This window comes from Notechis scutatus, chromosome 2 (assembly GCF_049901735.1).
Source record: "Notechis scutatus isolate UNSWTSFEM ecotype Mainland chromosome 2, rNotScu1.2, whole genome shotgun sequence".
Taxonomy (NCBI): Eukaryota; Metazoa; Chordata; class Lepidosauria; order Squamata; family Elapidae; genus Notechis; species Notechis scutatus.
This window is the reverse complement of record NC_142010.1, coordinates 8,046,900-8,074,545: the sequence shown is the minus strand read 5'-3', so window position 1 is coordinate 8,074,545 and position 27,646 is coordinate 8,046,900. Positions and strand designations below refer to the sequence as shown.

General features: G+C 42.0%; 3 protein-coding genes across 3 annotated transcripts in view; 1 reads left to right on the top strand and 2 right to left on the bottom strand.

The window, feature by feature from the left end:
- The window catches only part of LOC113428606 (uncharacterized), a 53,278-nt gene extending 31,888 nt beyond the window's left edge, over positions 1-21,390 (bottom strand). Inside the window, 1 exon segment of the mRNA XM_087954055.1 lies at positions 21,320-21,390. The gene's annotated coding sequence lies outside the window, so the exon portion shown is untranslated.
- The window catches only part of LOC113426492 (uncharacterized), an 807,865-nt gene that overhangs the window by 154,202 nt on the left and 626,017 nt on the right, over positions 1-27,646 (top strand). The gene's annotated exons all lie outside the window — the stretch shown is intronic.
- LOC148131687 (uncharacterized) lies at positions 18,710-21,325 on the bottom strand. Its single transcript, XM_087953381.1, is given in 3 exon segments — positions 18,710-19,801; positions 19,934-19,982; positions 19,985-21,325. Coding segments are annotated over 3 exon segments (1,281 nt in total). The 5' UTR covers positions 20,729-21,325; the 3' UTR covers positions 18,710-19,313.

Sequence of the window (27,646 nt, the reverse complement as noted above, 5' to 3'; positions counted from 1 at the left end):
TATATATACATACATACATATACATATATATATATTATATATATATATATATATATATATATATATATAAAATGTTTTCTGAGGTTCTTGCGGGTATTTGTATGTGGATCTTTGGTTATTCGGGTTGTCTCCCGCGTAAGATTGGAAGTACAGAAGCCTGAAGATGATGAATGAGACTTCATCGAAACGTTGCCTAGATACTTCCAATCTTACGTGGGAGAAAACCCGAATAACCAAAGATTATATATATGCTTATTTAATTATAACAAAATTGTAAATGCTTAAATATAACCGTGGGGCAGAGCGAAGGGAAAGGAGGGGCCTCTCTCATCCTTGGGGGGGATGGGGGAAGAGAATTTAATACTGCTGGGATTCAAAAGGAGCCATATGGTGCCTGGAGGCTGGGAAGATCTGGACGGGGAAGAACCGGCTCTCCTGAAAGAAAAAACTCTCTCATGGAAGAAAAGCAGACCCCCCCCCCCCAAAATCTGGTCTCCTGTCATCTCATATCTCCCCCAAGCTATGTGTGACTGCCTGGAGTTGGGGGAGGGAAGGAGGGCCAAGCTGGAGCATCGAGGTAGATGGGTTCCTAATAACCAGGCAACACCCCCCTCCCCTCGGCCTCCACATAAGAAGAGGACTCCCCGAGGCTAAGCTCCAGGATTCTCCCACCGCAGAGAAGGATCCCTCCCTGTATGGAGGCCGAAGAGGGGGGGATGTCGAGCCTAGAAAAGCTGGAGCTCTCACCTGCACAAACAGGCGGGTTATTAGGAACCGGTCTTCCTCAGCGGTCTTTTGGTCTGGCATTTGGTCTCCCCTTCCCCCACCCCATGCCAAAAGAAAGCCATTCCCTCCTACCCTTCCCCCCACTCAATCCTAGTTCGGGACAGAGGAGAGAGCACTGAAAATGTGTGTTGGCATTTCCAACACGCATTTCTCTGGCGCTCGCCTGCAATTCTTTGCGTTCCTCCAGGCCTGGCTTGCTGAGGAGGGAGAGCAGGCCTTACGTCTCTGCTTCCCACCCCCACAGGAAAAGAAAGCAAGCAGAAACATAGCTCTCGCTGGGGAGAAAGAGCGGAAATCCTGTGCTTTCTCCTGGCAGCGATGGCTGGGGCCGTGGGGGAGGGGCAGCAAAGTAGAGCACCAACAGGGATGAGAAAACTGACGCCACCCAGGCTGCCCCATTCTGGACCTCTGAACTGGAGGGTGAGTGCAGACTTGCTCATTCCACCCCCTCCCACCACCACCAGCCGGTACTTTTTCTGCCCCACGCCGTCCCTACAGCCCGTGGCCATCAAGGAAGAGCCCAGACCAGAAGAGGTGAGCTGAAAGGCGCAGGAGTGCCGTGCAAATGCAAGTAGCATGGCATTCCTGCACCTTTTGGCCATCTCCATTGCCGCTTCAGCCTGCCTGTGCTGCCAGCCAGCTCTTGCTGTAAGAGCACCATTACCTCATCCTGGCTGGTGAGGGCTACACTGTTTTTTGCAGGTTTGCACTTGGCCGAAGAGTGGGGGCCAGCGGGTGGGCGGGCCATGTGGGTGGCAGAGCCTTGTGTTCCCACGCAGCCTGGATTAATTGCTTTTGGTGGGGGGATATTTCTCTGCAGCCCTCCAAAATTTTTCTCACGGTCCACCAGTGGGTTAGAGATTTCGGGTATAGTATTAAATTGGATCAATGGCAAACAATATAGGAAAGGAATAAAAAGATTACCATGGCCACTGCATATAAGGAAAATTTGCTTAAAATGTTTTATCGATGGCATCTTCCACCAGCCAGATTGGCTAAGATGTATAAAAGCCAATCCCCAAATTGTTGGAAATGCTCAATGGAATGGTGGAGCTGCAAATATCATTTTATATCAAAAAGCACAAGAGCTCAGGACAGGGAAGCGGTTGGAGGAAATTTGGGTTTTAAATTAGATCATGTACCAGAATACTTTCTATTAGGTATGTCAAAAAACATAATAAGGATGAGCTATATTTGATTATACATATTACTACTGCGGCAAGGATAGCATTTGCTCAGAACTAGAAAGAAACAGACATACTGAGTGAAGACGAAGTAATAAACAAAATTTTGATATGCGCTGAAATGGACAAGCTAACTTTAGAGATGAAAAATAAAGACGAGTTGGCATATTACACAATTTAGGATAGATTCTATCACTGGTGGGAGCAGAAAGGAAGGTCTTAAGTTGGGAAAGGAGTTGCTGAGAGAGTAAATAAATGTATGAGATGAAAATAGAACCAAAGATGTTGGGATATACAGTATAATATATGAGCAAACAAATGTATAAATGTATATATTGGAACAATTGCATATAGGAAAATATATATCTATGCGATACTGACCAAAAGTTATGTCACACTAGGTTCAGTGTTTTTAATTATTTTGTTCAATATTTTTTTTTAAAAAAAGAAAACAATTACTTCTAATTCTTGCTGCTAAAGGTGCTTTTACAAATTACTGAATCATACATTTTTTCACACATGACTTCTCCATTTTGGCTTTCTTTTTATAAAATAAATGATGTAATATGTCATGTGTTGTTGTTCATCTGTGGTTGTATTTACCGACTTTTAAGAACTTCTAAGGACCAATTGGTTTTGACTACGTCCTGATATGTAAAACCATAAAAGTCAAGGAGAGTGTACTTTCATATGTCATCTATATTCAGAGAGAAATAACACACACAACAATATGGAGATAATCAACATCTTTCAAGCTTGAAAAATATCTTAAAATGGTTACAGTCAAATCTTCTGTGATAAAGTTAATCAGGAATCTGATGAATTTGATGATTGCTTGTCTGTTGAGATGGCAAGGCTGAAATTCAGCCCCGAACAGGCTTCTGAGGCCATGGAAACTTTCACAGGAAACCACTAGCCCAGGGGTCTGCAACCTTAAACACTCAAAGAGCCATTTGGACCAGTTTCCCACAAGAAAAAAAAAGCACAAGAGCCACAAAACCTGGATGGATGTGGCCAACTCGATCTCACTCACTCCACCCGGTCACATGCTCCCCCTAGCCACGCCTACCCAGCCACAAAACTCTTCTCTCTCCCCCTTTCTGTACATCTCTGCCCCTCCCTCTGCATCTCTCTCTCCCACTCTCTATGTATATCTCTGTGTCTCTCTCTCTCCCCCTCTGTATCTATCTCTCTTCCCCCTCTCCCTAGTCCTCTTCCACTGCCTTCTCCTCTCACAACCCCCTGGCCAGCTGTGGAGGGGCCAGGAGGGTGCCACACATGGGAAGATGCTCCTCAAGCGAGCGGCAAAGCAAAGGCATATGTGGGGCAGGTGGCCACTCGCTTGAGGGTCTCCCCACCTCACCACAGCCGGCCAGGGGGTCATGACAGGAGGAGGGGGAGAAGGAGGGTTGCCCGAAGGGATGCACTCGTTCCTCAGCCAGCCTGGATTTCCAAAAAGAAAGAAAGAAAAGTAGTGAAGAGCCCCAAGGAAAGCTTGCTGGCTAGGCCCAGCCATGGCTTTCTGAGAGAGAGAGAGAGAGAGAGAGAGAGAGGAGACTCAGAGACAGAAAACGCACAAGAGATACACACACACACACACACACACACACAGAGAGAGAGGGGGAGGGAAACCTTGGCAAGGGCTTTCTCCAAGCCTGTCCCACAGGGTGGGAGTGCAAGGTTCGGTGGGTCCAGCTCCCTTTTCCCGTTGCCCTGAACCTCTTAAAGCTGTGGCTGGGCGCTGCAGGCCCGTCCCCTTTCCGAAGCCCCATCCTCCCGGATCCCATTCCTATCCCGCCAGCCTGCATGTTAGTGAGGCCAGCATAAGTCACGGCCAGCCCAGCTCAGTGTCTCAGGGCGGAGAGCAAGTTGCATGTCTCCCCAATCAACCGAGGCACGCCCAGCACCAACAAGGGCTGGAAGAAGCTTTAGCAAGAGTGAGGTACCGGAGAAACAATTCTGGCCGCTTCTACATTCCCCGCTGTCGCCCTTACCTTCTCAGCCCGGGTGAGGGAGGGGAGGGGGAGAGGCCAGCCCTTGATGGGACAGGGAGCCACAGAAGAGGGCCCAAAGAGCCACATGAGGCTCCAGAGCCGCGATTTGCCAACATCCCCACTAGCCTGTGGGTTAGGCATGTGACCAAAAACACAGAAGGCATGCTTGACTGTTTTTATAATTTCTATAATTTCTATATTTCTATATCTTATCTGTCATGTGACAGCTACCTCTAACTTTATGTAATGAAGTGAAAGCAAAGAAATGTATAAATATCTGCCTTGCACTACGTTCTGGGTTCCTTCCTTCTTAGGAGGGATCCATCTTTATTCAGACAATAAATGCATTGGTACACACACACTTGGACTCTGTCTTTTATTTTATCAAGCCCCACCTGTCTATCTGCATGACACCAACTTTACAGATGTGGGGCTTTTTTAACTGATGAAATTATGCCTAAAGCCTCTGCAATATTTGAAGCACCAGTTTTCCCCATGGAAGTCCTGAGCTCCAAGTAAGGGCAGAAAATACTTTCCACAACCCCATTGGTGACATCCCAATTGAAGTAGTCCTCACTTACTGACTGCAATTGGAACTAGCAACTGTGTCACTAAGAAGCCCGATCATAAAGCCTGATTTCAAATGATGTGTCAACTTACATTTGTTCCTCTGCAGCTCTTAAACAAATCATTGTGGGTTGTTAAAGGCAATTTCACATGGCCATGGCTTGCAACTTCCTGCCGGCATCCCCACTGAGTTTGCTTGTCAGAAGCCAGCTGGGAAAGTCACAAATCGGGATTATTGAGTGTGGGATGGTGAAACCATGATATAAAAGCGCACCAGTTGCGAAAATCCAAATTGGTGCAACTCCTTTTCCTGCACCTTCATGACTACATCTGCTTCTCCAGTGCCATTATAACTTGGAAGGCTCAGTGAACCAATGGTAGGTGAGGACTACCTAAGGTTGTCCTTGATTGAGTAGTAGATCCCCGCCCCCACTCCGCCCCGTCTTCCCCATGTCCTTGATTTTAATCTTTGGTATTAATTTTGTGGGAAACCCCAGAAGAATGAAATATTTTGGGGAACGTTAAAAGAGGCAGATTATTATATTTCCCCAAGGAAAAGTGGAAGGAAAAAAAACCTTAACAAAGGCAGGAAACTGCCCCAACTGCCTCCAGCAGATGCCTTAAATTCTTAGAGGTGGAGATTTTGTGCCCATTATGAAAGACTATTCACAAACACCTTCAGCTCCAGTTGGTGGGATTAAGAAGGACAGGACTTTTATGGCATAATAGGGTTATCCCAGGACCTTTAGAAGAGCAAAAGGCTACATTGCACAACCCCCAGGGAGGATTATAAACCCAAAACCCCAAGCAATGTATTGGGCTAAGCTATCCCAACCCCATTTATTCAGAAAAGACCCAGAAGCACTTCAGTCCGAACTTGTTGCCCGGAAAACATCAGGTCCACTACAGAATAATGGAGTTTGGGGGGACCTTGGAGGTCTTCTAGTCCATCCCGTTCAGGCAGGAGACCCAATTCCATTCCGAACAAACGGCTGTCCAATCTCCTCTGAAGACCCTCCAGTGACGGAGCCCCCACAACCTCTGGAGGGGAGCCATTCCCAAAGGATCCACCTTCGCTTGGAAGAGGCTTTTTAGATCTTCCCCCCAGCAGAGAATCGCAGCCACCAGTTTCACAGCGTGCAGCCCCAGCGGGCTCCGATCTGGGGAGGGAAGGAACCTGCAGCTGACACGCTTCAGCCCAGTTGCTTCTCTGCTTCCAGGCCGTGGAGGGAACCGAACAGCCCGACTTGCTCCCGGACTCTCCTCCCACCTGCTGCCCCCAACTCACCTGCCAGCTGCTGCTTCCATCCTGGGAAGAGAACAGAAGCCGCTTTGCCTACCAACTTCCTCCCATGATTCATCCGGAAGAGGAAGTTCCCCTGAGCTTCTTCACTCTTCCCATCCTTTCTAGCAATGCAGTACTCAATGGTTTAAAGCTTTTTTAAGCTCAAGCACGAATAGCACTAATCTGTTGATGGCTTTCTCGGCACAGATAGAGTCTGGTCTCCATCTATCGATCTGAAGTGGAAAAACGCGCTTTGTCCAGCCTCCACCAAGAATTTGGAAGATATTTTAATTGATTATATGGCAGCAGATCGTTTTCGACTCCTAGCAAATGACCTTGGTAACTGAGCCCCGTGAAATAGTGAAACCCGCCGCTTCCTTGCTTCGTTTTTGGGGCAGCCTTGATGCCTGGCCTTGCAGTTTCCTTGGCAGTAGTTTTTGGAAGGGGTTCCCCCCCACCTTCTTGCTTCCTTGGCCTGAGGGGACTGTCCAAACTTGAACAGCTGGTTTTGCCCTTCAGGTGGGACTGGACCTGAGCGTTTCTCTGTCTCTAACCTGCTGCCTTCACCACTACACCAAACTCCCAACAGCAAATTCAAGGCTGCAGCTTTCAAGATGAACCAATCAATTAATCTGAAGAGACCTGGAAGGGACCTTGGACGTCTTGAGTCCTCCCCCTCCCCACCAGAAAAGAACTCTGTTCCAACTGCCAGTTGCTTCACATTCCGTTACCTCAGTTCCACCCATGGAACCGCTTCTGAATAGAAAATAGGACAGAATAGAAAACAGAACTGCATAAAATAGAAAATAGAATAGGGATTAGAACAGAACATAAAAGGGAACCGAATACAATAGAATCATAGAGCTGGAAGGGACCTCAGAGGTCATCCAGTCCAACCCCCTGCTCATATTACCAAGCACAATCTTTTTAATCTGCTGGATTTAGGAGCATCCTAAAAAGATGCTAGGATCCTCCTAACCTAGGATTAATTCCTAGCTGCCAGAACCTCTGTCCAAGGAATCTCAGCACATTTAACAAACCAGGTTTCCACAATTAACTCTCCACTCACAATTAACTCACTAAGATGGTTTCTCCCAAAATCCTCCCAGCCAGCATGCTTTAAGAGGGATGAAATTGAACTCCCAGTATCCCCCCAGCCAGCAAGAAATTCATCCCTCCCACTGGATGGAGGATTCTGGGAGTAGAAGTCCTCCCCTCTTAAAGCTTCCTGGCTGGGGGGATTCTGGGAGTAGAAGTCCTCCCCTCTTAAAGCTTCCTGGCTGGGGGATTCTGGGAGTAGAAGTCCTCCCCTCTTAAAGCTTCCTGGCTGGGGGATTCTGGGAGTAGAAGTCCTCCCCTCTTAAAGCTTCCTGGCTGGGGGATTCTGGGAGTAGAAGTCCTCCCCTCTTAAAGCATCCTGGCTGGGGGATTCTGGGAGTTGAAGTCCTCCCCTCTTAAAGCATCCTGGCTGGGGGATTCTGGGAGTTGAAGTAAAGAACTCTGTTCCGACTTCCAGTTGCAAGGCTTCGGCGGCAGCAGGAATCCGTGACTCTGCGGGTCCCTGTTGCGCTCGCCGCTGAAGTACCCCCGATCCAATCGGATTTGGGGGTTGTTGTTACCCCGGAGAGGTAACGGAAGACAGAGGAGATCCGGATAGGGGCTCGGAGGTATCACAAACCCCCTCCCCAGCCAGCAAAACTTTTTCCCAAGGCGGTGGAGCGGCGGTCAGCAATGGCCGCCACAAAGAAGCCTGCAGCCAGGTAAGATTTGTGCAGGAGGAAGCTGGAGAAAGTGAAAGGTGTTTTTTTGGCTGAACCGGGACAACAAGGAACTCTTAAATACCCTGGAAATTAAGCTGCTTGAACGATATATTGTTTCCCAAAGAAGGCTGTAAAAGTGGCGGAAGTAAAAGGGAAAGTTATTTTCTCTCACTCTCCCTCCCTACAGAAATAGCAGAGGAAATCTGGAAAACCTGCTTGGGCACAACAAACCTGAAACTTAAAGCCAAGGAGGTAAAAGATCTTTGAATATTGGAATTAAAAACTAAAAAACTTCTTAATCCTTTTTTTTTTTTTTTGCTATAAGTGGGAGGGAAGAGGTAAAGAACTTACTTTAAGATTGTATTGAAGGAGACTGCTTGGACTTTATAAGACTAGAAATAAATGGTGATAAAACTTCTAGAAAATTATTTTGGATCTGTGTAATTGAATTCTACCCCAGGAAGAGAAAATATAAAAAGAAGAAAGTGCTAAATGAAACAATTTGTTCTGATTTGGATTTGCTTTGTGACTTTGGGATTTTTGGGAACTATTTCTTGAAAGATCAAAAACATTTGGGTTGTCTTTTTTTTTTTTTAAATGGCATTATTGGTTGAAGAACTACAAATGGAATTTCAAAAGCTGAAAGAAGAAGAACAAGAAGGCAAGGGCTCTTCTGGATCTATTTTCCACTTTTTAGAAATGGCGATTTCTACTTATCAAGAAATACAACAACAGGATGAAGAAGTAGGTTGGGAAGAAGCCATCTTTAATGGACAAATAATCTTAGTGGAAGAAGAAAACAGAAGGGGGGGGGAGAGAATGGAGAATTCAGAACTTAAAAAAGCAACCAAGAAAGGGAAAAATAAGAAAAATCGAGATAATGTCAGAAAGCAACAGAAAAGAGAAATACAACAAAGAGGGAAGATTAAGAGAGTGGAATTTGAGAGATGGGGGGGCAAAAAGGCTAGAATTGATAAGAAAGGAAGGGAAAAAGGGAAGAGAAGTCATAAAGGTTTGAAACAAGATGTTTTAAAAAAGTTTTTTTCAGAGATAAAGGGTAAAATATAACTTAAAAATGATTCTGCGAAAGTACATAAGACTGTATTGTAGATATTAGTATTTGATACTGAGTTAGAAAATTGAAATATTACATGAGCTAATAATGCAATAAAGGGAACTTATAAAAATGTTTAAGATTTAACAATAGAGTTGAATTTCCTAAGAAATATCGTTTTTACTATATTATAAACTTTAATACTCCTTTATTTTGTTTGATTATTTCAAAATGTAGTATTTAGAATGTACTGAGCAGAATCAGCACGGAAATTATTCTAAGTGTTTGATATAGAATATCAATATATAGAATGTGAATATAGAATATAGAATGTGAACTTCCGGTTTGTCGGCAGCGGCAGGGATTCGCGATACTGCGCGATCCCTGCGGTGCTAGCCGTCTTGGTGCCTCCGATCCGGATGGGTTTGGAGGCTGGGGCTTCCCTGTAGAGGTAGCCGAAGACAGGGGGGATCCGGAGAGGGGTTTGGGGGTGTTGCAGACCCCCTCCCCAGCCAGAAAAACCCCCTTTTCTCAAGATGGTGGAGTGGCGGTCTGTAATGGCCGCCACAAAGAAGACGGCAGCTGGGTAAGACTGTGCAGGAGGAAGAGGGAGAAAGTTTGTGAAGAGAAAGTTTTTCTTGGCTGACCCAGGACTTTAAGATGTACCTAACATCCTGAAAGCTATGACTTTTTGAATGATATTCTCTTTCCAGAGGAGAATTTTAAGTGGCAAATTCGAGGTGCTGAAAGGAAAGTTTACTCTCCTTCCCTATGGAATCAAAAAAATTGGCTTCTTGTGATAAGAGGGAAGGGAGAGGACAAAAAAAAAATTTGAGATTTTGTTGGAGGAGATGCCTTGAAGATTTTGAGACTAGAAATTAATTGCAACAAGGCTTTAAAATACAGATTGGGCTTTTCTTTTCTTTTTATTGATATTACCCCAGGAAGAGAAAGTGAGAACTTTGTGCTTTGCTTGGACTGATTGATGACTTTGGGACTTTGGGACTGTTCTAACTTTTGAAACATCTTGGTTGTTTTAAGAAGAAGGAAAAAAAGAAAAGATTTACAATAGCTTTACTTGTTGATGAACTTAGAAAGGAATATGGAAAAATAAAGAAAGAAGGCAAGGACGCTGTGAAAGAAGCCTTTCTTTTTTTAGAAATGGTGCTTGCTATTTACCAGCAAACACAACAGATGGAGAAAGCAGAAGAAGAAGAAGATGCCATCTTTAATGAATCCAAAAATTTAACTAAGAAAGAAAGGAGAAAGAGAGGAAGGAAAATGAAGGACTTAAGACATAAAAAAACACGCAAGAAAGAGAAAAATAAGATGCAAAATCAACACAATGTTGGAAAGCAAAAGAAAAAAGGAATACAACAGAGAGGGGAAGCTAACAAGGCAGAGGTTAGGAGGGGGGGGTGTAAAAAGGTCAGGTGGGATAAGAAAGGAAGGGAAAGGGGGGGGGAAGCCACAAAGGTTTGAAACAAAATGGGAAAAAAGGAATTTTTTTTAGGGACAAAGGGTAATGTATAATTTATTTAAAAAAGAAGATTCTGCAAGGTACATAAGATGGTATTGTAGTATTTGTATTAGAAATAGAAAACTAGAATGTTATAAGAATTAATAAAATATTAAAATATTGAAAAGTTTAGTAATGATAGACTTTAAAATTTAATAAAATATTAAAGGGAATGTTTAGAATATTGAGTTTAATTAAAGAGTTTAATTGACTATTGTGTTGATGTTATTATAAACTTATTACTGTAGCATTTGTTTTTGTAATAGATAATTGGAATGTTATAAGATTCAATATTTAGATTTATTATTTAATTATGTATTTAATCATTTTGGATTTATTATTTTTTCTTCTTTTTAAAAGTTAGTAGGTAGAATGTACTAAGCAGAATCAGATTGGGTACTAGGCATTATTTTAAATGTTAATTTAGGGGGACGATAGAAAGGCATCATACTCTGATTAGTGATTCCAGGAGAAATTCTTTTTTTTTACTATAGGGAATGAGATAAATGGATGATTTGGGAATGGACAAAAGATACAAGCACAGTGACTTAAATTAAAATGAATTAAATAAAATAGAATTAAGAAGAGTGAAAAGCGGAGAAGCTATCTAGAAGATATAGAATGGTAAATAAGATAGGTAATGGTATATAAGATGAGCATGAATTTAATTGAAGTCCATATAGAGAGAGGTAATCTGGGGCCAAGTTACTTTCTTAAAAGAAGTTTTATGTTTTTGTGTTTTGTGTGTTTATGTCTGTGTGAGAATTAATAAAACCTTGGAGGAATGTTGGATGAGAATAACGGTAATCAAGTCAGAGAGAAATGAAGATGATAACTATAAATTGGATAAATATAGGAAAAAATAATAATAATGAAATTGAATAAGAGTAAAGAGAAATAATGAGAAATTTGCTAAGAGATATTTATATGTTCATATGGAAATGGTGTAAAATAGAATTATGTTGTATAAAATAATGTTTTATTCGACTTGTAAAATTTATAATGGAAAGAAGTTTTATGTATTCAATGGTTAATGATGGTTTGTTTGTCTTTAAAATTAATAAAATTTGTTTCCAAAAAAAATTACAATGGCACCATCTGTGGATCAACTAAAAATGGAATATGAAAAATTAAGAGAACAAAATGGCAAGAATTCATTGGGAGCTGTCTTCCACTTTTTAGAAATGGCGGTTTCTACGTACCAGCAAATACTTAACGAAGAAGGAGAAGAAGAAGAAGAAAAGGAAGCCATTTTTAATGGACAAAAAAGTTTGATTAAGAAAGAAAATAGGAAGAGAGGAAGGAAAAATGAGAATTTAAGATTCAATAAAACAACCAAGAAAAAGAAAAATAAGGTGAAAAAAAGGTACAATGTTAGAAAGCAATTGAAAAGAGGAATACAACAGAGGGGAAGCTAAAAAGGTGGAGGTTAGAAGAGGGGGGGGGGGGCAAAAGGATCAGACTGGAGAAGAAAGGGAGGGAAAAAGGGGAAAAAAGCCACGATCTGAAACAAGATATCCTTTTTATAGATAAAGGATAAAGAATAGTGTATAATTTAAGAAAGATTCTGCAAGAGTACATAAGATAGTATTGTAGTATTTGCATTTGAAATAGTCTATTGGAATACTATAAGATTTAACAAAATATTAAAATATTAAAATGTTTTATAATGATAGATTTCAATATTTAATAAAATATTAAAGAGAATGTGTAAAATGATTAATGCTTAGTTATACTATTAAATAGAATTAGAATGGAAATTATATACTTAACTATATTATAAGTTTATTATTCTTTTTTTTTTCCAAAATGCAACATGTAGAATGTACTAAGCAGAATCAGGATAGAAATTATGTATTATTTTAAGTGTTACTTTAGGGAAAGGTGTCACACCTTAAAAGTGATTACAGGGGAAATTCTTTGCTAAAGAGAAGAGATAAATAGATGATTGGAAAAGAACGGACAAAAGATACAAACATAATGATTTTGAAATAAGATGAAATAAACAAAATATAATTAAGAGAGTGAAAAGAAGGGAGAAGTTACATAGAAAATATAGAATGGTTAATAAGATATGAATGGTATATAAGGTGAGCATGAACTTGATTTAGGTCTGTAAAAAAAGATGTAACTAAGCCACTTTTCAAAGAAGTTTTATGTTTTGTGTTTTGGTTAGCTATGTTTTGATTGTGAATTAATAAAACCTTGGAGGAATAAAACTAAAGGGAGAGAAATTTGGAAAAGACATGTATAAATAATAATTAAGAAGGTTTTATCTTTTTATGTTTTGTTTTATGTTCTGTATTTTGTGTGTTTATGCTTGATGGAGAATTAATAAAACCTTGATAGAAAGAAATATAATTGAATAAAAGTGAAGGGAGAAACAATGAGAAATTTGGAAAAGATATATATGTGTTTAAATGGAAATGTGATAATGTGGAACTTTGCTTTAAAAAATAATGCTTTATTTGCCTTGTTAAAACTTATAAGTAATTTTTGAGAAAGGAGGTTTTATACTTTGATGTCTTATGTTTTGTTTGTTTTTAAAATCAATAAAAATTTGTTTAAAAAAAAGAAAATATAGAATGTTAAATAAGATATGAAATAGTATATTTGTGAGCATGAATTTGATTTATGTCTGTACAAAAAGATGTAACCCGGGGTAAGCCGCTTTCCAAAAAGAAGTTTTATGTATTTATGTTTTGTGTTATGTCTGTCTATGTTTGAATTAAAACCTTAGAAGAATGTTGGAAGAGAATAATGAAATTGTAAATAAGGCAGATGGATACAATGAATATATATAATTCAAGGTAAAAGAAATATAATTGAATAGAAGGAAAGGGAGAAATAAAAAAAATTTAAAAAAAAAAATATATAAAAAAAAAAAAAAAAAAAATAAAATTTTTTTTTTTTTTTAAAAAATTAAATTTTTATTTTTTTTTTTTTTAAATAAATTTTTTTTTTTTTTTCCCAAAAAAATTCTTTTTTTTTTTTTTTTTTTTTTTTTTTTTTTTTTTTTTTTTTTTTTCAAAAATTAATAAAATTTGTTTTTTTTAAAAAAAGAACTTTGTTCGAACTGCCAGTTGCCTAACATTCCGTTACCTCAGTTCAAACAGGCAGACATTCCACTCCTTCACTCAGGAGCAGTCTGGGGCTCCTTACAGTATGTTACAGTAATCTTTTACTTTTCTGCCTTCTGCACAGAGGTGGATTTGAAGCTGTACAGATGCAGATAGATAACTCAACAAGACGTCCATAACAAAGTACATTTATTAGTTCATCAGGTATCCTCATAACCCACATTTGTGATGAAGTTCTTCTTTAATGACCAATCCTTTGTATATCTGCCTTGTACTAAAAGATGGTTATCTCCTAACCCATCTCCTAGCGATAGAAAGAAGCTGCCATGAGTTAGAGTTCAGGCAAGAGTGAGGAAAACCTCCCCCAACCCACCAATTCAGTGACCAATCAGGATTACAGATGTGGCCACGTGACATGGACTGCATTTCCCAGGATTACCTTTAACTACATTTTTACCAAGATGCATTCCCTCAAGGGGACAGCTCACAATTGCTACCTAACTATCCAATTCCCATACACTGGCTGGAACAGCACACTCCCCGCCTGGAATTGTAAATTCCACTATTAAAAGAAAAGAAGAAGAAAAAATTAACTATAAACTAAGATAAGCAGTAGACAGTAATACTAACTGAATAGCATATAACTATATAACTAAGAGAAACAGTCAACATTAATAAAAGCACCTAACAAAGCAAAGCATGCAAAGCTTGAGGTTCAATCTTCAAGTTCAGCCTCTTGGTGCGAGTCTGGTGGTCGCTTCTGGCGGCCTTTTAGGGTTGACAGGTACTCTTGGTGGCAAAGGTGAAAGTCTGGTGGTCGTTTCTGGTGGCCTTTTAGGATTGGAATGGTACTCTTGCTTCCACGGCGCCATCGAAAACAAGAATGACGTTCCAGCCTAAAAGTCCAGTGGCAATTTACTACCTCAACAAATTTTCTATGCCTTCCACCTATGGAACCACTTTCGAACTTAAGGTGGCAGGAGAGATATTAATTCAAAAAAGGCCAGGTGTTGTTTTTGGAGGGTTAATGATCCTCTCAACAACATTGTCCTCAGTAAAATATGCCCAGTCACATAGTTTTGTAGCGAAGAGAAGCTTGTTGTTTATATGGCAGATTGTTTTTCACTCATAGCAACTGAGTTTTGCAACTGAGACCCATGAAATAGCGAAAAGTTATGCTACTTAGCTTTGTTTTTGGTGCCTTTAGGTCAGTCTTGATGCCTGGCCTTGCAGTTTCCTTAGCAAGGATTTTTGGAAAGGTTTTCCCCTCTTTCCTGCTTCCCAAACTTGAGAGAACTGACCAAAGTTGAAAAGATGGTTTTGCCCTTCAGGTGGGACTGGAACTGAGCGTTTCTCTGCTTCTTACCTGCTACCATCACCACTACACCAAACTCAACAGCAAATTCAAGGATGCAGCTTTCAAGATCAATCAATCAATCAATCTGAATAGATCTGGAAGAGACCTCGGAGGTCTTGAGTCCAACCCCGATCAAGCAGGAGACTCTAAGTTGCTTTTCTCCTTCATTAGTTTCCATCCATTGTTCCTTGTCTTGCCTTCTGGTGCTTTGGAAAATAAGTTGACCCCCTTTTCTTTATGGCAGCCACTCAAATATTGGAATTCTGCTATCATGTCTCCCCTTGTCCTTCTTTTCATTAGACTAGAGATACCCAATTCCTGTAACCATTCTTCATGTTTTAGCCTCCAGCCCCCTATTTATCTTTGTTGCTCTTCTCTGCACTCTTTCCAGAGTCGATATCTTTTTATATAGTGGTGACAAGAAGGATGCAGTATTCCAAGTGTGCCCTTACGCTTTGTAAAGCAGTACTATAACTTCACGTGTTCTTAATTTTATCTATTAATGCAGCTTAGGATTGTATTGGTTATTTTGGCTGCTGTCACTCACTGTTGGATCACATTTAAGTGATTGTCCACTAGGACTCCAAGATCCCTTTCACAGTTACTGGCATTAAGCCAGGTTTCACCTAATTTATACCTATACAGTTGGTTTGTCTTGTCGAAGTGTAAAATTTTATCTGTGTAATATATTGTTAGATGGGGATCACTGTCAAGTCTTTTTTGGATCTTGAGCTTGTCTTCTGAGGTATTGGCAATTCCTGCCAGTTTAGTGTCATTTGCAAATTTGATGAGTTCCCCTTCTATTCCCTTGTCTAGATAGTTTATGAAGATTTTGGTCAGTGCTGGGTCTAAAATTAAATCTGGGGATACCCCACTGCTTACTTCCCTCCATGTGGGTGTAGTTCCATTGAGGATTACATGTTGAGTACAATTTGTCAGCCAGTTAGGAATCCATCTTGTGGTGGTGCTGTCTATCCCACATTTTTCTAGCTTTCCCAGAAGTAGGTTGTGATCTACTTTATCAAATGCTTTACTGAAATCTAAGTATACAATGTCCACAGCATTTCACTGGTCCACTAATTTAGTCATTTTGTCAAAGAATGAAATAAGGTTTGTTTGGCAGGATCTGTTCTTGTTCGACCCATGTTGGCTACTGGTTATTATTTTGTTTGCTTCCAGGTGTTCACAGATTTGTTTTCCAAGAAGTTACCAGTTATTAATGTCAGGCAGATTTGTCTGTAAATTCCTGGATGATTTTTTTTACCTGTTTTGAAGATGGGAACATCCTCAGCTCTTTTCCAGTCCTCAGCTATAGATAATCCTGAACTGTCAGGGTAATGATGATTAAATAGCTGACTGCACCAGTGGTGGTATTCTACCAGTTTGGCCCGGTTCTGCCGCGCTGGTAGCAGCGATGAGCAGCGGAGACCGAACTGGTTCTCTCTGCGGCTCTACTGTTGAGCCCACCCAATCTGGCTCCCATACTCACCTTTATCCTCTGAATTTGAAGCGCAGCTGCATTGCGTGGCACAGAAGAGTGCCGTGCAGCAGCTGCTGAAGTGACCGGGATCGTGCAGGCTTGCAGGAGGCAAGTTACTGCTCTGCGCAAAGTGCATGTTTGGCGCATACCGCATACGTGCATGCAAAGTGCACCTACCAAGACATGCCTACCGAACCTGTGGTAAAAATATTTGAATCCCACCACTGCCCTGCACCCCAGTAGTTTAAAGTCTTGTTGTAAGTAAACACTGACAAGAAGCTGAATTGGGCCTAAGTGGGCACAGGAGGAAGAATCAGAGAGGAATTTCTGGTCCAGTGGGTCAAGGTGGTTTACATTCCCTGACCATATCTCACAGAGCGCATAGTTGCCATGCTGACCTTGTAGTTTCCCAAATGGGATTATCAAAAATATTCCATTAATCCTTAAGAGCCACAAGAAATTTATACAGTACATCTTTCTACAAACTAGTGCCTTTCAAGTCTTTTGCCCAAAATGTTTGGGAATAATAAATCTAACTCCTGTGGAGATTGGGAAGCTGCACAGAGATTCTTCCCTCTAGTGAGGTTTAGGCTCTGCAAGGATGCAGATAGACAGAATCTCTCCTACCTAGATGTGGTTTGGAAGCAAGGAGAGTGGATGTTTCCAGTTATTCTTCCATGTTTCATTATTCTATTGATAGGATGGAGCTGGAAATCATTTAGCAGCTGTGCACAAAAACAAGAACTTCATAAATATTTAAGCCACAACACCTCCCTAATCTTGAGAAGCTGTTCCTGCTACTCCAGCCCCAAATTCAAGGCTGCAGCTTTCAAAATCCAATATCCTCCAAACACACACTTTACACCTTTCAATCTGAGCTTCAAATTTTGATTCTGAGGCAATGGGACTGTTCCTCTGAGTGGGGACTTATGACTTTTCACTCCGCCCTGTAGACCATTTCCTCTGTAAGAAAATCAGAGGCTTTGGATCATTGTAAGCATTTCCAACTCCTAACTATAATAAGACGAGACATGATAAAAGATGGTGCACTAAAATGTGACACCAAGGAAAGAAAATGGATTAAATATATTTTTACTATTTTAGTGTGGTGGAGCTCACGCTTCAAAATCAGGAGGCTGTGAGTTTGATCCTAGGTAGAGGCAGATATTTCTCTCTGGGCACAATGAGAATATATCTGCTGCAAACTCCGCATTGGCGACAGGAAAGGCATCTGGCTAGTAAACACTCAGCCTCATTCAGTTGTCCCAACACCACCCCGCAAGGCATACATACACACACATACTATTTTAAATTGTAGAAATTTTGCACATTTAAATTCTAAATCACTTGGAATTATATATAATTATAATTTATAATTATATACATTCTTCGTTTTTCCCATCTCCTTCTACTTATGACTATATGAATGTAACTTTGTTGCTTGTATACTTATGATTTTTCGTCTGTTTCCTAGTATGATTTGATCGCTTATTATGTTTCCTAGTATGATTGATTGCTTATTTGTACCCTATGACAACAATTGTTATACCTATGATTCTTGACAAATGTATCTTTTCTTTGTATGAACACTAAGAGCATATGCATCAAAACAAATTCCTTGTGTATCCAATCACACTTGGCCAATAAAGAATTCTATTCTAAATTATGACTCTGGACAAGAGCCTCTTGGTTTCTCCTGATCCTGGTTGTTGGGTGTCCTTGAAAGGGATCACATGATTGTGACATCCTGAAAAAGATTGTAACCTGGCTTTTTGAATGGTGTTGGTGAAATAAACAATCTTGGAATTCTTTGGAGTCTTCTAATCCCAGCAAAATCAGGATAATCCTGCATATTTAAAAGAAACGGTTTTGAAAAAAAAATAAGGAGCCCTGGGAGAGAACAGGAAACGCCTCCCTTGTGTTGGGAAGAGAGCTTTGTATCACCTTGTCCCAATGTTTATACAAATGCTGACACTTTATTTTTCTTTCTCCAAAGCTATTCATGATTCTTAAACAATGCTATTTTAGAAATTAAACATTATCTGTTATACAATTCCCCCCTCCCAGGTCTCCCCACCAAGGCAGGAGACCCACAAAAGCATCAGCCCCTTCGTCCTCCTCTCACCCCCAGGCATCAAAGGCTAACAAGGAGGCAAGGAAAGGAGATCACAGCAGGAGCTGCCAATAAAGCTGGAGATCCTGTGCTCAAAATCACAATCCCTTTTCTCTTCAACTCAATATTCCTACAGCTCTTCTCCATGAAGGTCACCAGGACAACAGCCTTTACATCTGAAATTTTACCCTGGTTTTGTCACTGCCCCAAACTCCTCCAATATATTTGCTACTCATATGGTGTCTTCTACTTGGGTACCTCATTCTTGACACAATCTGAACAGACGTGCTTGGTGCTCTGAATTCCTGGAACTGTTTGGAAAAGATAAACTTTGAAACCCTTCTGCTTCTTCTCTTGCTTTCTCATTATATGAGGAGCCACAATCTCTAACTAAAGTCTAGTGCTCCTATCCCAAAGAGATGCTGGCTGGAGAATTCTGGGGCTGAAAATCATGGGGCAGGCAAGAAAGAAAAACACTGGGACTCTGTACGTGGCATTTCTATAATCTACCATGATAAAAATGCAAAGAACACTCCCAAAATATTTTACATAATTTCACAATTTCTGCAAAAATAAATATCCAGCAACTGCTGCTGCCGATGGCCAAAAAGCCATTATCAAACTAATATGTTGCAATTTCTTCTTTTCTCCTTCCCATCTAATATCATTACATAAAGGTAAAGGTTCCCCTTGCACATATGTGCTAGTCGTTTCTGGCTCTAGGGGGAGATGTTCCTCTTGTTAAGAGCCAGCGCTGTCCAAAGACGTCTCCGTGGTCATGTGGCCGGCATGACTAAACACAGAAGGCGTACAGAACGCTGTTACCTTCCTACCAAAAAGTGGTCCCTATTTTTCTCCTTGCATTTTTACATGCTTTTGAACTGCTAGGTTGGCAGAAGCTGGGACAAGTAATGGGAGCTCACTCCGTTACATGGTGCTAGGGATTCGAACCGCTGAACTGCTGACCTTTCTGATCGACAAGCTCAGCTTCTTAGCCTCTGTGCCACCGCGTCCCCTGTCATTACATATTTGTTTACAAAAAATCAGGCAAATTCTTTGGAGTCAAATTAAATAGTCAGCTGGACCTACAATGGGACTATGAAATGAAATTCAAGCCTTCTCTACACTCATCACTTAGGGCCTCAGGTGGATTTTCTTGTGTGAAATAAGGGCGGAATGTTTCCTGAAGCAACGTCCACACTTGGGGCACTTAAATGGTTTCTCCCCTGTGTGTATAAGCATATGATTTCGAAGGTTAACCCTGCTACTGAGATCTTTCCCACAGTCTGGACACTCATATGGTTTCTCTCCTGTGTGAGTCCTCTGGTGTCTCACCAGGCTGGAATTGTGACTGAAACTTCTCCCACAGTCTGGACATTCAAAGGGTCTCTCTCCTGTGTGAATCCTCTGGTGGCTAATAAGGTGGGAATTCTGACTGAAACTTTTCTCACAATCAGGACATTCAAAGGGTTTCTCTCCTGTGTGAGTTCTCTGGTGTATCACCAGTCTGGAATTCTGACTGAAACTTTTCCCACAATCAGGACATTCAAAGGGTTTCTCTCCTGTGTGAGTCCTCTGGTGTATCACCAGGCTGGAATTGGTACTAAAACTTTTCCCACAACAGGAATCAGGACATTCAAAGGGCTGGCTCTAGGTGAATTTACTAAACTTTCACAATCTGACTCAAGGTTTTCCCTGTGTGAGATCTCTGATGTATCACCAGGTTGGAATTGTGACTGAAACTCATCCCACAATCAGACATTCAAAGGGTTTCTCTCCTGTGTGAGTCCTCTGGTGTATCACACCAGGCTGGAATTGGTACTGAAACTATTCCCACAATCAGGACATTCAAAGGGTTTCTCACCTGTGTGAGATCTCCGATGTATCACCAGGCTGGAACTCTGACTGAAACATTTCTCACAATCAGGACATTCAAAGGGTTTCTCTCCTGTGTGAGTTCTCTGGTGCATCACCAGGCTGGAATTAGTACTGAAAGTTTTCTCACAATCAGGACATTCAAACGGTTTCTCTCCTGTGTGAGTGCTCTGGTGTTTCACCAGGCTGGAATTCTTACTGAAACTTTTCCCACAAAGAGGACATTCAAAGGGTTTCTCTCCAGTATGAATCCTCTGGTGATTAATAAGGTGGGAATTCTGACTGAAACGTTTCCCACAATCAGGACATTCAAAGGGTTTCTCGCCTGTGTGAGTTCTCTGATGTATCACCAGGCTGGAATTGTGACTGAAACTCCTCCCACAATCATGACATTTAAAGGGTTTATCTCCTGTATGAAGCCTGTGGTGGCTAATAAGTTGGGAATTCTGACAGAAACGTTTCCCACAATCAGGACATTCAAAGGGTTTCTCGCCTGTGTGAATTCTCTGGTGTATCACCAGGCTGGAATTCTTACTGAAACTTTTCCCACAAAGAGGACATTCAAAGGGTTTCTCTCCTGTGTGAGTCCTCTGGTGTATCACAAGGCTGGAATTGGTACTGTAACTTTTCCCACAATCAGGACATTCAAAGGGTTTCTCTCCTGTGTGAATCATCTGGTGGCTAATATGGTTGCAATTGGTACTGATTCTTTCCTCACAAATAAGACATTCAAATGGTTTCTCTCCTGTGTGAGTTCTCAGGTGTATGACAAGCTGGAGTTGTTCTGATCAAAGGTTTGCCACATTCAGAGTATATGTAAGGTTTTTCTTCAGTCTGGATCCTCTCAGGCATAATCAGCTGTGATTTGCAACTTGTATCTTTCCCACAACAGGCATGTCTATGGAGCTCTTCCATGACTAATATTCTTGAAGAGGAAAAAATATGGATGATCCTTTGTTTAGTTGTGCTTTGATTCAAGCCGGTTTCTTCCTCCCAGAGTGAGGCCTGTAACGCTGTCTGCTCTGTGTGGCTTTCCAGTTGACCTTTTTCTCCCCAGTAACTTCAAGATATTTCTCTCTTTTGCTGAATGGAAAAATAATCTCCCTTGACTTTTCATGTAATATATGCTTGAATTTCACACACTACTTTTCCCAGCTAGAAATCTCTTCTTGATTTTCTCTAGTTTCTCTCTCACCTACTGAGGAAGGTGAAGAATTGTGTAGCTCTCTGAAGGAAATGGAAAATAGTTTGATTTCTGGACTCACTTGCTTTGCTTTTCAGTGTCGCTTGTTATCGTCAGTTGTCCAGAGTTCTCTTCTTGACATCCTCTTTGTCTATAAGATTCAAATAAAAGGGCATCTTTAATTGGGCATAAAATGGTTGCAGAAGATGAGAAAAAAAGAAAATGTTTACATTACAATCACAAAGCAAACATGCCACAATGCTCCAATAAGCTCTTACATTAATCATGAATCATTTAAGACATGGAAGGCTACCCAGATCCAAGTTTGAATATCCATTCAATGAAGAAATTCATTTGTTGACTGGGTCAATCACAAATTCTTAGAAGAGCAAAGGGTTGTTTTCAAATACAGGGAAGTGAAAAAGAAAGAACTCCCTCTTTGATATCTTTGGTTTTACTTATCAGGACATAAAAATATCATCGCAACAGAAAAGAGTCATAGAATTTGAAAGGATCTTGGAGATCTTCTAATCCAACCCCTGCTCAACCAGGAGACCCCAAAATGGGCTTCTACTGGCTCACACCAGTTACCGGTAGTTAAGATTATGCACAGTTCGGCAAATTGGCAAATGCCACCCCTAGATGGCCCCACCCTCTCTGTCTCGCCCTTCCCAGTCACTCCTTATCTTACCCTGCCTGCCTTGTCCGGTGGCTAGACTAAGTCCTGTGTCCCAGCTGCTCTCCGGCTCCTTCGCTCACTCCATACTGTCCATGCGCCCCAGCTGATCTCCATGCCTCCCCTGCTTGCCTGCTTTCACCATGGCCTGCCATGCGGCCCATGTGGCCCGCTCACAGCTGCCCATGAAGATAAGGCACTTGGCTGTAGGGCCACCCTGGGGTGCATAGAATTTTTCGAATGCTATTGACTGCCCTGCTCCCTCTCAGCGGTTCTCAAGTCTGCCAAAGCTCTGACTTCCTTGCTCCCGGAAGACATGACCTCTCCGCAGTTGACCGAGGAGGGCACCGACAAGGGAAGAGGTTTACAAGTGAGTGGGATCATAGAACTATTTGTCTGAGGTTTTTATGGCCTGCTGAGACAGTGAAATCCAAAACCTGCCCAAGAATAAAGAGAGGTGAGTGGGCGCCGTGAGATGCATGCCTTTCCAAACTTTGCCCCCCCACCCATCACCCTGCTTGCTTCCACCGCGAACTTGCCAGTTCGGCTCGCTTACCTCCATCCCGTTTCCCCTCCTTCAGAGGCCCCTTACTCACTGTCCCCACTTCTTCAACAACCGCCTCTTTCTTCGTCCCAACGTACACAGAGAACACGCACACATCTCACGGTGCCAGAGGGATTCGCCCATGCGCTGTCTTCTCACAGAAAATCCCAGCAGGATGAGATGTGTGCCTGTTTGCCCTGTGTTTATGTTTGAGGCCGAGTAGGAGAAGGTGGGGAAGGTTTAACTGAACTTTTCTGCCTCCCTTGGCAGCTGAGCTACTCGGAAGGCAGCCGCTCCAGCCTGTCCCTTTAAGGCAGTGGTCCCCAACCTTTTTTGTACCAGGGACCAGTTTCACGCAGAAACACTTTTTCAAGGACCGGGGGAGGAGGAGTCCGAGTTTGGTGGTTTACTTGCAGATGTTTCATTACCTGACTAGGTAACATCTGGTGTTGTTACCTAGTCGGGTAATAAAACGTCTGCCAGCAAACCACCAAGTTCAGGGAGCGCCAATGCCTCCTCATTGCAACCCTGAGCGACAGATATTCTCTTCTATTGGGACATTTAAAACGGAGGGTTTCAGCTGCAGATTCAGCAACTGCGCCTGGCTGAGGAGCGCCTTCAAAACTGAGCGCTGGGCGGCGGCGGCCCACGGCTGTCTCCGCGGCTCAGGACAAGTCCCTGCAGGATGGCTGAGAAGCCCCGCCTCTCGGCCCTCCCTCCCTCAGCCTCATCCCTCAGGTGTCTGCCTCGTTCCTCTCTCAGTTGCTCTCTCGCTCCTCCACCAGCCCAGGAAGAAACTGCTTCAAAGAAGCCGGCAGGGTGGCTTTTCCTGTCGGCGCAGCTCCTCCGAAGCGCCCGTTCACCCCCACCCTGCCGGCTTCTTTGAAGCAGTTTCTTCCTGGGCTGGTGGAGGAGCGAGAGAGCGACCGATAGAGGAACGAGGCGGGAGGAAACTGAAGCCACTGAGCCAGAGAGTAGGACAGGCTTTGGTTGCTTCCTCCCTCCCCTTCTTTCATTTGTGTCCTTGAACCCTGATCCCAGCAGCATTCACCGAAGGCGAAGAAAGCCGCCATTTTTATTTTATTTTTTATTTTTATTTTCTTTGCGGCCCGGTGCAAAGTGATCCACGGACCGGTACCGGTCCGCGGCCCAGTGGTTAGGGACCCCTGCTTTAAGGTACTTTGATACTGCCCACTGTCTGGCCCTGTGCAAAGGCAGCCAAGTGGGGCTGCCACCACCAAAGGAAAAGGGTTTGACTCTCCCGGTCCTAGTCACTCCGCACGTGGGAACCATAAAGGGACAGGCTGCATCAGCTGTCTTCCAAGCCGCAGCTGCCGCCTTTCCAAGCCGCTCCACTGCGAAGGGAGGCAGAAAAGTTCAGCCAAGTCCTCTCCTCCTTCTCAGCTTCAAACAGACACACAGAGCAAACACGCAGACATCTCATGGCGCTGGGATATTCTCTGAGTCGAGGTATGGGGGAGTCTCTCCAGCACCATGAGATGTGTGTGTGTTTGTTGTGTGTACGTTTGGACAAAGAGGCGGTTGTTGGGGAAGAAGCGGGGACAGTGAGCAAGGGGCCTCTGAAGGAGGAGAAATGGGATGGAGGTAAGTGAGCTGAGCCAGTGAGTCCATGTTGGAAGCAAGCAAGGGGATGGAAGGTTTAGAAAGTCAGGAGCTGGACGCACGGACTGAACAATGCAGCTTGTTTTGTAGGAACTGGAGCTTAGCAGGATCTTGTTTTAGAAAGCAGGTTGCGCCCTTTTCCCTGAAGCAAACTTTTCTTTGAAGCCTGGATGGCCAAGAGCTGCGCCATTTCTCCAGTGGGCCTTTGTATTCCTTGCCACTGCCGTCTTTTGCTAGTCCAAACTAAAAAACTCGAGTTTACTTCATGGACCTCGCTCTGTTCCCTTTTCATCCTCCCCCCCACCCATTAAATTTCTCATCCTTCCTCAGGCCTCGCCCAATTTAGCGAGATGAAGCTGATGCACTGGGTGGGGAGGAAAGAGCTGGGTTTTTTTTTTTGCTTGGGATTGGATCTTGGCTGCTGCATTGGAGGTTTCATTAAAAGTCCTTTATAAAAAGTGTGGCCGTGGAGCAGCGAAGGGAGAGAGGGAGAAGGCAGTGGCTGCTAGCAGAGGAGAGTGCTTTTGGGATGAGGGGAGCCAGGAAGAGAAAAGGGTACTTTCAAGAGCCAGGACAGCAAAGCACGTGAGTGAGTGAACCTGGCCTGCTGGGGGGCCTCTTTATTCCCCCTCGCTCCCAAGGCAGCTGGATAGCACCTGCCTTCTTGTGTGAGAAGCTACCGAAAGGCCTTCTCACCGTGAGCACTGCCCTTGTTCAGATTCCCCGCCTCCTTCTGGCAGCCCTCATCTGAGCATGGTTTCCAACCAACTTCGGTGATACCGCCACCATCTGCACCCAAAATCTTTCTTGAAAGTTTCTTGAAATGTTTCTTGAAAGTCACCCCAAAGGAGTGAGCAAAGTAGGCTTCTAATCTTACATTCTCGTTAGGAGTAGTCCTCGATTTATAGCCACAACTGAGCCAAAATTCCCATTGCGAAGCAAGATTTCAGCGAGGTTTGTTCTGTTTTGTGATTTTCCTTGCCACTGTTAAAAGATGTTCAGTAGTAGTAAATATTGTATCTTGTTGAGGCCAGGAGGCGAGGCCAGGTGCAGTGAGTGATATTGAGTTGGCCACACCCAGGCACTCACCCAGCCATGCTCACCTAGTCAGTCATTAGGGCAGAAAACTGGTTGTTAAAAATGTTGTAGCCCACCAAGGAGACCCTACAACATTACAGATTAAGTGGTTGTCTCGCCTCTTCTGAAAAGCCTCCAGTGATGGAGCAGCACAACTACTGAAGCCAAGCTGTTCTGCTGGTTAATTGTCCTCACCATTAGGAAATTTCTCAGTGCTTCCACAGTATAATGAGGCAAAGTACCAGTCAAGTACTGCTAATAAAATGCTCTTCATCAATTGATCATTAGCAAGTATGAGTACATCTATAATAACTGAAGTTGTAGGAGTTTCCTGGTCTCCGGCACTGAATTTAAATATTTGAAGACTATTGGGAATATATTTATTACTATTTTTTGGAATGACGTTGGATTTAGAACACCTAAGGAATAGCTTTTTTGGCATTAAAAAAAGAGTAAGGGCGCTATCTACTGACTAGAAGAGTGTACACAAAAAGGAAGTGACTGATGCACTATTTATAAAAACTCAATAAAGACTCTTGTGATATCCAGCAACAATTTGTGAGGACATTAACCAGTTTGAATAGTGGAAAAGTGAAAAAAGAAGGAGAAATATTCTTGGTGAACTTGGAAATTGTGCTTTTATCTAGGTACTGTTTTGAAATGAAAGCTTAGTGTCCTGATGGGTTTTGGGGCTATGGTGGATTACAAATTTTAACTCATAAAAGGATCTTTAAAAAGGATTATAATAATTAACAGTGTGGACAGACCTACATGGATTATAAATTTGACCATTGGAGGAAGAAGAAATTGAGGAAGCACCTACCATTAAGGGACCTATGAGTAACAAATAGACCTGATAGAGCTATCAACTTTGTAGACCAAAAGATATACTGTTTATTAAACGAGGGGGATTGGAAATTTGTGAGTGTGGGTATATCTTTACTGATATAATACCAGAGAGTTGAAGGAGGTACACCAGGAGGTGTGGGAAATAGTTACTAGCTATGTAAAAATAATTATTTTGTTTCCCATTTTTGATAAACCCCTTTTGAGTATTAGAGATGACAAGTACATTGAACATATCGAAGATAGGAAAGAAAGCCTCATCTACACCCTCATCAGCAACATCAGCAGCAGCATCAAGCCCATCCAATCAAAAATCGATAGCATGCTAGGCCTAGAGAAGTCAAGTTCCATTCAGAGTATGCAAGCGATGCTACTATTGATCCAAGAAGCCATGACCAAAAGCCAGGAAGCTATGTCAAAGAACCATGACGAGATCAAAAATGAAATGGGGGAGATGAAGGGGTATAAATGTAAGATGGATGAAAAGATAGGGAACTTCCATCAAAAGATAGCGAAGAATGAACAAAAAATACAGAAAATAGAAATAAGGGCTGAGCAAACAGACCAAAAATGGAAGAAACGGACCAAGAAACAGAGAATTAGAAGAGACAGTAATCTTTCTCAAGATGGAAAAGGTGGCCTATTATCTGAGATTTCAGAATATTGTGGAAGAGAAAGAGGAAGACCACGCTGACATGATGACAGAGCTGCTAGCTGGAGTAAAAAAAATAAAGATGATGTACAAAGAGAAATAGATGAAATATTTAGAATTCACATGAATTATGGAAGGTGGCATAAATTACCAAAAGAGGTGCACTTGAGGTTTACCAAAAAGACGCTGAGAGACGAAATGTATAAAAGAACTAGAGAAGAGCCCATGAAGTATAAAGGGAGATAAATTGTGACCTTAAAACAGATACCCAGGAGAGTTAGAGAGCAGAGGAGACAGTACCAATTCTTGACAGCACAACTGATCAAATAAAACGTGACCGTCAGATGATTGAAGGAATTCTGGTTACCTGGCAAGATAAAATATTCAGGATGGATACCCTATAAAAAGCACACAAAATCTTTGAACATCACTTTACTGCAAATGAAGAACAAGAAGCAGAGAGGAGATAGAAAGCAAAAGTCAAGATGAAATCCAAATAGAAGAAAAAGTCTTAGATCAAGAAGAAAGAGTGAGGGTGGAAAATGAGCAGGCAGAAGGAGAAGGTACAAGAACAAAAGGACAGAGAGCAATAAGAACAATTAGAAGAGTAAGACCTATATATAAATGAAAAGATGAGAGGAAGTAAAGATGCTATCTGTTAATATAAATGGACTGAACTCCCCCATAAAAAGGAAAAAAACCTTCACAAAACTACAAAGATTAAAATTGGATATAAATTGTCTTCAAGAAGTGCATATCAAAAAACAACATAGCAACCTACTGGGATACCCCAAAATTGGGAAATTCTACTCATCACTAACATACCAAAAGAGGGTGGCACTATATATTAGAGAATCGTTAAAAACCAAACAAATATATGCAGATGAAGGAGAATAATAATGGTGGAAGTATTGATAAACCAGAAATAAATCCTTCTGACTGCAATATGCATGCCAAACAATAAGCAGGAAGAGTTCTATAAAAGACTTTA